This window comes from Ochlerotatus camptorhynchus, unplaced genomic scaffold (assembly GCF_037179485.1).
Source record: "Ochlerotatus camptorhynchus isolate MF236.1 unplaced genomic scaffold, CSIRO-AGI_Acam_v1.1 ptg000037l, whole genome shotgun sequence".
NCBI lineage: Eukaryota > Metazoa > Arthropoda > Insecta > Diptera > Culicidae > Ochlerotatus > Ochlerotatus camptorhynchus.
In genome coordinates, this window is record NW_027040528.1 from 10,498 (window position 1) to 23,729 (window position 13,232).

Genomic DNA, 13,232 nt, shown 5'->3' on the forward strand with positions numbered 1-13,232 from the left:
TCTTAGCTGATGGGCAACGAAGATCCCGAGATGATCACGATGATGTGAATCCAGCAGGCTTATAGTGATACCGAGAGATGCCGGACTTTTGCATTTGATGCATCTCTTTCCGAGGGCTGGCAACGAGTAGCGGTTTTCCTTAATCAAGATCCAAGAAACTTTTCTTAACTGTATTCGGGAGCTTCAAGGATTATTCAGGTGAGATCGTGGGTTTATTATCGAATTCCTAAAAAAAAAAAAAAATGCTTATGGTTGTATCGTCTGGCTGACGCGTATCCTAACCTAATACCGTACCCAATACTCCAACTCCGTAGTACGTATGAGGGTGTCACTAATTCGGTGGCTTCTCGTTGAGTAAGTAGTATCCCTAGTTACGGTAAATATAGGCGTGGCCGGGAATAGTGACAGTCATGCTTTTAGTATTCTTGTTTAGATTAGAAATAATGTTAACTTCCTAGCATTATTAATGAACGCAGTCCGACTAAGAATTTCAAAAGAGCCGTGAGTGTCACTAGTATCCGAAGTACACCGTAGCAACGCTAACGCTAACGCTAATGTGTTGATCGGAATTACACATAAAATCCTTCTCAAGAGCAGTTGTTGTTGACGTCGGTAAGATCCCCGCTGGGATCGAAATCTAGTGACAGCAAGTTAAACGGGATCTTGATCGTAGTTTTTCTGTGATTTAAGGAGCTCGTTGGCCTTGTGGCGACCAATTTTGCTTATTGAGCAGAAAATCATGGGTTCGATAATTTTAGGCTTAGTTCTTTCTATCATTGATTTTTCGTTTCGTTTCGTGCCGGCCGAACAATGTGACACTCGATAACATAGTTTTAAAATAGAACTTTAGTACAAAGCAAGTGCAAGTGATCGGGTAAAATGCATTTCAAAGTGTTTTTTATCAGCATTCTTTTCGTCTGAACTTCTACCAAACCCCAACTCGATGTTGACCAGACATTTACCCCCACATAAACCCACAACTCAACAACAACACGACATTGGGTCGACATCGACCTTAAATTTGATTTACATTGACCCGACATCGGGTCGACTTGTCTGTTTGGGACCATTTTGCTGGGTTTCTTCCGTACTCAATTGACAGTGGTGATGAGATTCGTGATATAACAACAGAACGTACCATCGCAATTTTCAAATGCAACGTGCAACGCAATCAATGGGTTACCTACACACTTTTGATTGAAAGAAATGCTCGGAATGTAAAAGTGTACAAAGATTATAAGTTTTGAAACAAAAATAGTGTTAATCTTTTATTAGTTTAATCAATCGACAGCTTACTGTCAAAAAAAGCTGTTTTGAAACAAACTATATTTAGCATTCAAAGCAATTATTCATCCCAGCTCTCCCTCCCACAGAAGCTTAATTCATCATCACTAGAACATAACAAAGTAATAACAAGAACGCCGGTGCTACCGGGGCAATCTCTACTCCCAGACCCAGAATCCCAGCTTAACCGCCACCGACGGGCATGGTAAATGTAGAAACTGGATAAGAATAACCCCCAGTTCACTGGAACGGCATTTTACTGTGCCCTGGCGGCATAATCACGTCTCGGGATGCTTTTTTTTTTGCTTCTTTTCCTTCACCCCTCGCTGCTGTATCCACGGTGGTCAACCTTGTCCCAGCCTGGCCTGGTAGCCTGTGCAAATTAATCTTGAAATAAAAATAGATTGCAGGGAAAATTGGCGCGGAAGTGTTTTATAATCTCCCATGGCGAGCGTAATACTCATTTCCGTTTATCTCTCCTCTGTTTTTTTTTTGTTACAGACACCCAACCGGGAATAACTTCTGGGAAAATTTGCGGAAGAGTAGAACCCCGGCAAGAACCCATCCAAGAATATGGAAAATACGACGAGAAAATTGAGCCCGGGTTAGTGTGAAAAGTGGAAAATAGTGACCTAAAGTGATTAACAGAAAACCGCAAAAGGTGGAAACAATTAGCAAAATGAGATCGGACTTAACGGACGACCGGAATATCCTGCAAATTGCTGCAGCCGAAATAGCCGAATCTTCCGACACGAGTGGATTCTTCGAGGTGAACAGCAACGGCTCCAACGGGCAAAATGGTCACCGATCGGATGATTTGCTACAGCTTCCAACCGAATACCTGGTCAATCCGAGGCCCACTTCCAGACCAAAGCGCACCGCTAGGCGACTACAAACGGTGAGTTTGCAACCCAAAAAAAAATACATTCTGCTTTTCCTAGCTTAAATTAGACATCTCGAAATAACTGCACCTTTCATTTGCACTATCCCATGCTTGTTGTTTTCCCCCGACCCCTGACATTCTTTTCTGCTTAATCTCAGCAGGAGTCCGCCCTCGATCCGGATATGAGCGACTCGAGTTCGCAGAGTGACGACACCAGCTGTGGCAGCAGCCGCAACGGAAGCCGCGGAGGCAGCAGCGGTAGCCGTCACGTTTCTTCGCATTCCAGCCATCTGCAAACCGCGGCAGCCGCACGACGCCGAAAAGGCGTCCTCAATGCCAAGGAACGCAACCTACGGCGGCTCGAGTCCAACGAGCGGGAACGGATGAGAATGCACAGCCTCAATGACGCATTTCAGGTGAGTAGTGTGCATCCTGGAGGGTTTGGTTTTTTTTTTTTCTCGTTGGAATGTTACCATTATAACTGGTATGACACATGACTAAGATGGGTACGACACCACCTACACAGCACGTTCTGGATGAAGCTGCACTTGCACTTGACAAATAGCCTGAATTAATTCCAAAGAACTCTGCACTAGATGGAGCAAACGAAGTTTAATCGGTACTCCTAGACGGAGACGAAACGAAACGAAATGAAAATTTGTTTCAAAATGTATCATCGTCAGTTGAAACTTTACACAATTTTTGCCTTTGAATCCCAAAAGGAAAAACTTCAAAGATGGCTCATTATTGTTGATCCTACACCGGACGATGCATCGTAAACTGGGGTGACTTTGAATAAAGGGAGTGGAATTCAACTCCGAGCCCAAAGTAGGTACTTTTACTTTTCAAATTATGGTTAAGTACCAGCGATGTTATACTTTGTTTCAAATTGAGAGCGTGCCAGAGTTTTTACCAAATTAAATTCTAGATAACTTGTCATGTTTTTCTTCAAACTTCCTCCAGAAAAGCTTCTTTCTTCTTTCCATGGAAGTTTTTTCAACCTCCTTCAGAAGCTAGTTCAAACATTCCTCGGAAATATCTTCCGACTTCTGCTGGAAAGTAAATGTTCCGTTATTAGTCCAAAAGTTTAAATTTTTGACTTAAAAAAAGGCACAGGTGTTAAATTAATTAAAATAGTAAATACCGATAAATACCTATTTATTTAAATTGTTTGTACTGATAAGCTTGAAAATAAACTGACAACGTTGGGTGAAAAAGATTTTGGCACACATACGATGAAACCCGGTAGTTGAAACTGACGTGTTTTGTTTTTGCAGCTGCTTTATGTTTCCCAAGCTTTACCAAGTGAAACAGCAAAAAAAAGTAATCTTCCATTTAATTCCACTTAATTAATTTTGGTATCCATGACCAAGGTTGCAAATACTTATTTCAGCTAAAATAATGTTTTTCGGAATAATAAAACCAAAAAATGGTATCATGGCATGTTTCACTTGTAGCTTACAAGAGGAGGTTACAAAGTATGCGTTTGAAACATGAAACCTGTAAATTTTGCTTTCTATGAGTCACAATCAGCGATTTTCTGATAGCTGAGTGAGTGAGTGAGTGAGTGAGTGTGTGAAAAATTGTGACTCTCATGAAGTGAAATAAACAGGTTTAATATCAGAGTTGGTTGGAAATGCTAACATGAAGCTTTAGTGTGATAATTTATTAGCTAGAGAATGATCTTTAGAAGAGGGTAGGTGGATAGTTCCGTTAGAGTACGGCAGTATGAAACTACCCTCTTCTAAAGATCATTCTCTAGCTAATAAATTATCACACTAAAGCTTCATGTTAGCATTTCCAACCAACTCTGAAAATCGCTAACTTCGCGTATAAAGTAACACAAAAAACACTTTGAATGTAACAACTCAAGACGGGAGTAGCCGTCAACAATGCTGATGATGGTACAGCACGCAACAACCACTCTTCTGCTTTCTCTCTGAGATGACCACGTTGGTCATGACGAGAGGAGCAACACAATAGTTGGGTAAAGATTAATTGCATTATCAGGGCGTCACAATATCAGCTTCAATCGACCAAATCGATGCGACGAAGAGACTGCCGGCTTCGCAGCATTCTAGAACCTCAGTCGGCGTGCACAAACAAATGTTCAATCGCTTGTCTCTCTTTCTCCCGTTGTTCCATTGGTCTTCCTTTCAAGCTTCGGTGAAACGGATGAGCGAAAGAGCGCTCGACTTTGATAGTTTTCTCTTTCATGAAACACATCAACAGAGGTTTCATGACGTATATGACGGAAAATGAAATTACACATTTAAAGCATTTCTCACGTGAAAACACTTGAAGATTACACGTAATATGTTTAATTTATCTTCCATCCACATATTTATCTAAAAAAATTAACGAAAACGGGTCATAACGCATTTTAAACAAATTGAAAGAGCGGTGATAGAGTGTTCATGAAAGGGGATTGAAAGCCATAATGAGGTTTCGTTTAACTAGAATATCGACATTATTTACATTGAAAGCGATGAGCAAAGCAACAGCCAGGGTTTCCTTCTAAACGTGCTTCTTTTTCATTGTCATTTCTTGCTGATAGTCTAGCTAGGCGTTATAGAAATGAAGAGTTGAACACGTGTGTATGAGAGAAACAAAACTCGAGTTCATTTTAGAGCTTCGAAAATGTAGAGCCCTGATTATAACACACCATCGACTGGAAAATGCTCTCGCAAACGTGGGGCTTTAGATAGTGATGAAACGTCGCTAGAACTATTCCACAGCCGCAGTCAGTTATGAGCAGAAGGAGGACACACATCTTTTGCCTGTAGACTTGAAGACATACTTCAAGTCTCCGCGTACATCGTACGGGTTAGGCAAAAGATGTGCGTCTGACTTCAAAAACTGTCGCATTAATGGCCCTTTGGTCATTTTCAACTTCTATTCAATTTTCATACTGCCGTACTCTAACGGAACTATCCACCTACCCTTTTCTAAAGATCATTCTCTAGCTAATAAATTATCACACTAAAGCTTCATGTTAGCATTTCCAACCAACTCTGAAAATCGCTAACTTCGCGTCTGAAGTAACACAAAAACACTTTGAAGGTTTAATATGTCAAACACATTCTTTGCAACCTCTTCTTGTATCCTACCAATTCAAAATATGATCATGGCATCTAATTATTTCATAATTTAAAAAAAAAAACATTATTTTAGCTGAAATGAGTATTTGCAACCTTGTTCATGACAGATACGTATTTCGACTACAATGTGCAGTCTTCATCAGTGTCATTCCCACTGAAGAATTATCAGTAGTAGTAGAATTCTTCTTTATTTTTGATTTGTTACGTGGTTTACAATTGCTAATACAAGGCAAGAGCTTAGCCAGAAGGCTCTTCATCTTTGGTGAATTTTTTTGATTTTGTGTTTGTACATGCCTTGTTTTACTGTTGTAATGTTTTACAATTCTCTTCTTGTGAAGAATATTTGATTTAAATGTTTTAATTTGTTATTCTACCTACTTAACCTAACTTAGCCAGTGTTGGGAAAATATCAAAAAATCAAATCTCATCAATGCCTAAGATCACGCTTGATTTTCGTAGTCAAAAATCAACAAGCAAACAGCTGCGGTTGATTTTGCAAGTTGTGATATCGCAGCTCGGAATATCATGCTAACAAAACTCACCATCTGCTAATCTCACCAAGCTGTGGTGAGATTGAGTTTAATGATTTTTGATATACACCCGAACGCAACCGAAACTTCCATAACGGCTGGCAGCAGTCCCTTCTTGTCTGTCATCGGTGAAGAGTAAAAAGAGATAGCAAACTATACTTTCTCTTTCTAAGAAAACGATGTGCACCGGAATCATTTTTGTGTCGAGTCAACTCTCACACTGAAAATAAAATTTCGTTTATACAACGAAATCGCTCGTTTGTTCTATGAATTTATTCGTTGTTTTCTGCAACGAAATGGATTTGTACATTGTATGAAGCTAGTTTCGTTAGAACTGCCACACTCGCTATCGCTACAGCCAACCAGCGGTCCACAAGTGTTGGTTGTGGAAACAGAAAAATGTGGAGTGTGTTAGTGAGGATGGTTAAAAATAACTTCATCATTGGAAGGAATAAATGACAAAAAAATAAAATTAGACTTCAGACAGGACTCGACTCATGCACCTTGCGATCGTTAGATCTGTGCTTTATCCATCGCTCTATCTGTGCTATGAGAAGAGGTAAAGCTAAAGGCAAATAAGAAGCACTCATGGAGCGGTACTTCGATTTCTCTTGCTTTTTCTACTGCTTGCATGTATTTTTTTTTTCTCTAACATAAAACCACCGCGATGATTTATTGTGGTAGCTTGCATGTATTGGTCAAACCGACAATATTTCTAAAAAAAATATCCCATCTCCAACACACAATCAGCACTTTAGGAGACAATAAGCGGAGTTGTTGGTTTGATTGTACGAAGATGTATTTGTATATTATACGAATAAGGCGTAATATTGACATTGCGCCAGATGACAGGAAAAACGAATGTTTCGTACCATTTATGAAAGATGTGTTGTATGCACGATATTCATTTTTACGAAACGGTTTTCAGAGAAATAACGAAAATACATTTTCAGTGCAGCTTGATTTTTGCACGTTTTGAATAGTCTCGCAATATCAACGGAGCTTGTAAAACCAATATCAAGCATGATATTTTGTTCCAATATCACGCGTGATATTGAGAGCGTATGAGAGCGGAAAATATAATTTGATTGATGATTTTGCCAACACTGAACTTAGCATAACTTAACATAACCTGGTACGTTAACCAGATCCCTGATGATCTATTGATCGGATCGCCTGCAGCTGAACCTAGCAATGAAGTCTCCGTAGCTCTCCGTAACTCCAGTGTCTGAAGACCAGCCAGGCGGTGGACCTCAGAGTTTCTAGTCCGCGATGGACTATTGACGATCATTCTCAGGATCTTATTCTGGACCCTTTGTAATTTGAGATGGTGGCTTTTTGCGCAACTCTCCCAGATTGGCATCCCGTATTCTATTACGGGAAGAATGATTTGTTTGTAGACAGCTAGCTTATTTTTCAGGGACAGGGTAGACCTCTTGTTGATGAGTGGATACAATGATCTGATCTTATCAATATGTTGCACTTGGTTTTGCTTTTGTGAACGTGCTCCCTGAAAATCAGCTTGCTGTCTAATGTTAGGCCTAGGTAGACTATTCGACCATTCCACCACTGTCCCGTTCAGGCAGATCTTATTATTCTCCGACGGAACAAGTCTGGAAGATTTAGAGTGTGGAAAGGTCCTCAGGGTCTTTGCCGCGTTGATACGAATCTTCCAGTTATTGAAATATTCAGACAGGATGTCCAGGCCTCTCTGAAGTTTGGCAGTCAAACTCCGATGACCCTACCCTTGTAGACGATGAATGTGTCATCTGCGAACAGAGACAACGATCCACCATGGAGAGCCGGCATATCGGAGGTGAACATGTTGAATAGAATGGGGCCAAGGATGCTTCCTTGTGGAACCCCGGCACCGATGTTGAATGCATCCGATGTGATGGTATTCAGAGAGACTCGGAACGTCCTATCCGATAGATAGTTGTTTATTATCTTCACTTGCAAGATTGGAAGACCGTACTGCTGCAATTTGCGCACCTGGCCAGCATACCAGACATTGTCGAACGCTTCAACTTTTAACGTCCAACAACGCCATGGCAGATGTTTTCGAAACAGACTTGTTCCGTCTGAGAATGTTTGTCACTCGAGTCAGCTGGTGGACGGTCGAACGACCTTTCCGAAAACCAAACTGTTTCTCGAGTAAGATGTTGTTTTGTTCGGCAGATGTTAGGAGCCGGTGGTAGACTGCTCTTTCGAACAGTTTTGATAACCCTGAGAGAAGGCTGATTGGTCGATAACTTGAAGGAGAGGACGGATCCTTCCCAGGTTTCCGGATGGGTATGACTTTAGCCGACTTCCAACACGAGGGGAAGTAGCCAAGTTTGAGGCACTGACTAAAAATCAGTGCCAGATGGTTGTAGAATCTGGAACTCAAGTGTTTGAGTTCCAGATTTAGGATGTTGTCGATAACTGGGGCCTTCATGTTTTAAGATGATTTGATAAAGGCCAACAGTTCGTCAGCAAAAATCTCGGATTGCTCGGGAAAAATGTTGGGAATCTGTTGAAGATTGGTTGCATTTTCAGCAGCCTCAGCTTCGTGAGAGCTGACGATGTTTTGTCCGAGATTATGGGAGCTGACGAAGTGTTGACCTATCGCGGCAGCCTTCTCTTCAGGAGTTATCAGATGAACCACTGGGTCGCCGGGACGGTCCAGTGGGGTCAGTGGTGGAATGGGTCTTGGCTTATTTTTAAGGATTTTCGTTAGTTTCCAGAAGGGCTTTGCACAACCTGGGAGAGAGCGGATCTTGATAGCAAAATCCTGATTTCTAAGGTCCACCTGGCTTGGATGGTTTTTGTAAGATGGTTGCAATGGGTCTTCAAGAAACGCAAACCAGAACGCTTCGGATGGAGTTACGGAGTCTGATGAGATTTTCGATAATTCTGTCAAGGTTCAGAGTATTGCTCACCTGTCTGGATACTGGTACGTCTTGTTCCCTGGCCCGGGATATCGCCTTCCCGATGGAACGCAGAATATGTCGATGGTGGAGTGTACGCCAGACCGGCTCAACAGGGGTCCGGCGCTAATATGGTTTGGCGAGCCTCTTGCAGGTCGTTATTCAGGATTGTGCCGTTTTGGTTGTGTCTTTACTTGTAATGTACTTTTCGCGCCGAGTTAGTCTGATGATATCCTTCCGTAGGTCTGCTGCCGACCCGTCCCTGATGGTGACTTGCTTGGGGCAGTAGGTTGCAATGATGGTGATAGGGCCGACAGCTTCGATGATTTTTAGCTGGAAGCTCGGCAGAAGCCGACAGCAGATGTTTTTCCTTACAGCAATGGCCACTCCTCCTTTCCCGGAGGTGGTTCGATCAAGTCTTAGAAGCCGAAAGTCAGGAAGGTAGACGTTTACCTCCGGTTTCAAGTGGGTTTAAGTGATGACAGCAATATCGATGTTTCGTTCGTTGATGAAGTGAACGAACTCAATTTTCTTGCTCTTGAGCGAGCAAGCGTTCCAGTTGGCGATCTTGATGGCACCAGGGTCCATAATTGTCGATAAAACGTGATGCAGCAAGAATCTGCTCAGTTCTGGTTCTGTAGGAGCGCTTGATGATGATTGCTTCTGCCATGATGGTTATGAGTTCCACTGTTGTGAGCAGCTCTTCGTTTTCGTTTGGCCGCATAGCACGAACCGCTTGGATTTGCCGAAGGGTTTGGCACCTCAGCAGATGGCGAGACCGATGCAGCAGCAGAAGCAGCCAAACGGATGTTGAGCGAAAGTGGCGCAAGAACCGGTATCGGACGCCGTTGGCTAATGGCGGGAAAATTCTGCTCATTGCGGGCCGGAACCTTTTTCCGACCCGGCTGGTTCTGCGTGGAGGCTAGACTGATGCAAAATTTGAAATTTTTGCTCCACATTGCTCAAACAGTTTCAAATCGGGCCCTGATTAGCCTCCCAAAATTTGAACTCATTTAGTGAGAAACTGACTTGGCACAAACCATTTGAAGTTTATATGGGAATAACTATGGAGAAACCATAATTTCGGTTCATATCTATCTCAAATTTCACCAGTTTACTCTACTTTAGAAAATGATGGCTGAGCTTGTTGAATTTTCTCAGCTACAACTTTGTTCAAGACCACTTTTCGATCAAATGTAAGGAACAAAAATTATTAATGATTCAAGTCACTGATGTTTTATGATTATGCTCAATCAACTATTCAGCAGGAGTGTACCCCATTAGGCATAAATACGTTAGGCATACGGACGTTAGGCATACGGACGCTAGGCATAATGGACGTTAGGCATAAAGTCATTAGGCATAATGGACGTTAGGCATAATATACGTTAGGCATAATATACGTTAGGCATAATGGACGTTAGGCATAAAATACCTACCTGTTTCGAGCATGGTAAACAATACTTAAATTAGGCTAAGCGTTGAATAAAAAATGATACAAGTTAAACAAACATAGTTTCTAGACTAACATTTGAAAAGGGCGTAATTCCAAAATGACCATATCGAGAAAATCGCTTCTGAATTTTGATGACCTAGAAATTAATCCTATTTCACGAGTTTCCATTTTCTGGATGATTTTATAAGCTTGACATATAGTTAATAGTGTAATCTATCATCATGCATCACTAAAAACTCAAAAAAAGTTTTCTTTGTCGTGAAATCGAGAAGAAAACATCATACGCCCTGATAATTTCATACATGTTGTTGCCCCCTGGATCTTCCACCCTTTGAACTGCCAACACTGGTGATACGCCGTGGAAGTACACCCTCGGGTCTTTTTGTTTGTTGTTCCGCCTTGGTTCTTCGTTCGCAAATTTTGTGAGAGTGGAATTACGCCCGGAGATTTTTTTGGTCTTCTTTTTGTTCGTTGTTTACACGTGAACTATCAATAGGATGCATTTCAAATGAATCGGGCGTGACTAGATACTACAGACTCAATACGTTTGGCATAATAAAACGATATAATTCGTAGTTCTGGTCCAAGGCGTAACAACCAGATGCATCTTAGAGTTGAAAGTTGGAAATACGCCATGTAAGAAGAAACGTTTTTGATGATTTGAAGTGATATTTTCTTCTACTTTTTCGTGTTTATCGAGTAGTTTGTGAACTATTCTCTCTATATGTGGTTTGTTTACATTTTGGCTCTTCCGCCCCTCTCAAATGTTAGTCTAGGTTTCTTTAATAAGCACAGTTTGGAATCCATTATTTATCATATCATAAGTGACGTAGCTACATATTTACTTAGATCCAAGATTAGTAGCGATAGCGGTTAAGTAATCTGGCAATGAAAACTCAGCATAGTTTTGAACTATGAATTGAAATCAATCGCATCTAGAAATAAAAAAAATCACACATGTAATATATTCTTACACACATATTACAATTGTCAAAGAAGAAAAGATTTTCCTCAAAGAACAGCTCATGAAATAAAGAATGGTGAATTTTGTGATTTTTCATTCAATAACAAAAAACAGCTAAGGTTGAATAAAATATGATGCAAAAGAACAGCTCATGAAATGAAGAATGGTGAATTCTGTGGTTTTTCATTCAATAACAAAAAAACATACCAGCTGCTGCTATACTTTTCGATACAACGATTCTGTTTTTGTTGTCATCAGAATGAAAACTAGCGGAACCGTCTGCTGATGTGAGGGAGCGATACTTCCATGAACAGTGAAGAGCTGCCGAAACAAACAAGGAACTGTGGCAAACGTACCATCTGTAACCCAACACTTTGCCTGTCCAAGACGTCGCAAGTTTTCATGAGTTCCAAAAATTAAGGCTTTATCATTATTGTCACCGAAGTCAGCAATCAATAGACGGTTCCCATTATCATCCTTCTGAAATTCATCGGGTAGATTATGCCTAACGTCCATTATGCCTAACGTCCTTTATGCCTATCGTACATTATGCCTAACGTCCGTATGCCTAACGACCGTATGCCTAACGTCCGTATGCCTAACGACCGTATGCCTAACGTCGTGTACCCATTCAGCAGGCAACCTATAATTCATTATTCATTGGTTATAACAAAATTAATTTATTTCTATGTCTAGTTGGGCCGAATACTCGCGGCTTACCCGAGGTTATAGGGGTACATTGTCAAATAACAGGATCAGGGGAGGAGTTTGGGGGTGGGGTTTCATCGTCTCATTCTTTTCCCATAGTAATTCCCGTATCCAAATAATTTCAAACTGTGGTTGAAATGATCAGCACCTGATTAAGAATAGATTGAGCCAGACCGTTCAAAATCGATATTTTGAACCACCCTAATACCCGTATCCTTTGTTTAGTGTCAGTTCTACTCCATCACTATCAAGAATCAAAAGAATTAATCGTTTAAAAGAATCATTTAACGCACACAAGGTGACGTCACTAGCTCAGATTGTAGCTCCAAATTGCAGCTCCAATAGCCTTTCAATGGCTGACTTGTCCTCAAGAAAAGCGCTGATTGACCAGACCACTTGAGAAATGAGAATTTTCTTGTTTCAATGATGATGAAGTATTTAATTTTCTCAGTTCTTGACGACAGTAATTGATACCCCAACACAAGTAATTAAACTCATGCTCTTTTCTCGCTTTTCATCTCTTCTTTTTACTCCATCTCTCCCTTTACAGTCATTAAGAGAAGTCATACCCCACGTCAAGAAAGAACGTCGCCTGTCCAAGATAGAAACGCTAACCCTGGCCAAGAACTACATTACCGCCCTCACCGACGTTATCATCGTGATGCGTGGCGAAGGGGAGGCCTCCGGAGGCGGCACCTCTTCGATGGTCGTTACAGCGAATGCAGTAGCAGCAATTTCTACGACAAATGGAATGCCAAACGTACTGCAGAGCAACTGCATCCTGAAAACAGAAGCCGATCTTCGGCATCAGCAGCAACAACAGCAACTGCATCCTGATCAGATTTCGTCCAATATATCTATACTTGACGGGCTGAACAACGCAATCAGTCCGCATCAGCTTCTCACCCACAATCATCAGCACCACAATGGTAGTAATAACAACAATACTACCAGTCACCACAATCCCAGCAACAACAACAACAACAACAACATCAACATCGTGGACTTCAACAGCATTGGTAGCACTAGCAGTAGCAGTAGCAGCAGCTGCAATGGCAGCACCAACGGTAACAACAGCAACAATAACAATAACAACAACAATAACAACAATAACAGCAGCAACAATGCAAGTAGTATAGACATTGATAACAGCTTCTACGAGGATCCATTTCAAATGATGTAATCACCCACTTTTCACCCGGATTTTCTCTCCTCCTGTTCCTCTGCTCAATGCATTTAAAATGAGCAGTGATGCGATCGGAATTGTGTTCTTGCTTGGATCAACCTTTTCTTTATTTGGATGGCGTGGGTCACTGGTTTCTATTATATCTGTTCAATACTTCTTGAACTCTTTTTATAGATAGACTATGAGAAACGTTATACAGCTGAATCGTACA

The 13,232-nt window shown here is 41.2% G+C and overlaps 1 protein-coding gene across 2 annotated transcripts; it reads left to right on the forward strand.

Annotated features, from left to right (window-relative positions):
• Window positions 1-1,804: 1,804 nt before the first annotated feature.
• dimm (dimmed) lies at window positions 1,805-13,027 on the forward strand. 2 transcript variants are annotated; one of them, XM_065233197.1, is made up of 3 exons: window positions 1,805-2,182; window positions 2,326-2,583; window positions 12,386-13,027. In XM_065233197.1, the coding sequence occupies exons 1-3, from the start codon at window positions 1,964-1,966 to the stop codon at window positions 13,016-13,018; spliced, it is 1,110 nt and encodes a 369-aa protein (XP_065089269.1). In that variant the 5' UTR covers window positions 1,805-1,963; the 3' UTR covers window positions 13,019-13,027. The 2 variants fall into 2 exon arrangements, with proteins under 2 accessions (XP_065089269.1, XP_065089274.1); XM_065233202.1 differs by having other exon boundaries at window positions 2,329-2,583.
• Window positions 13,028-13,232: the final 205 nt, after the last annotated feature.

What these genes read in the sequence shown, in the direction of transcription:
- dimm (XM_065233197.1), top strand. Translation starts at nt 1,964, where the DNA reads ATGAGATCGGACTTAACGGACGACCGGAATATCCTGCAAATTGCTGCA. An exon ending in CCGCTAGGCGACTACAAACG is followed by an intron (nt 2,183 to 2,325) that starts GTGAGTTTGCAA and finishes GCTTAATCTCAG; the next exon opens with CAGGAGTCCGCCCTCGATCC. An exon ending in GCCTCAATGACGCATTTCAG is followed by an intron (nt 2,584 to 12,385) that starts GTGAGTAGTGTG and finishes CTCCCTTTACAG; the next exon opens with TCATTAAGAGAAGTCATACC.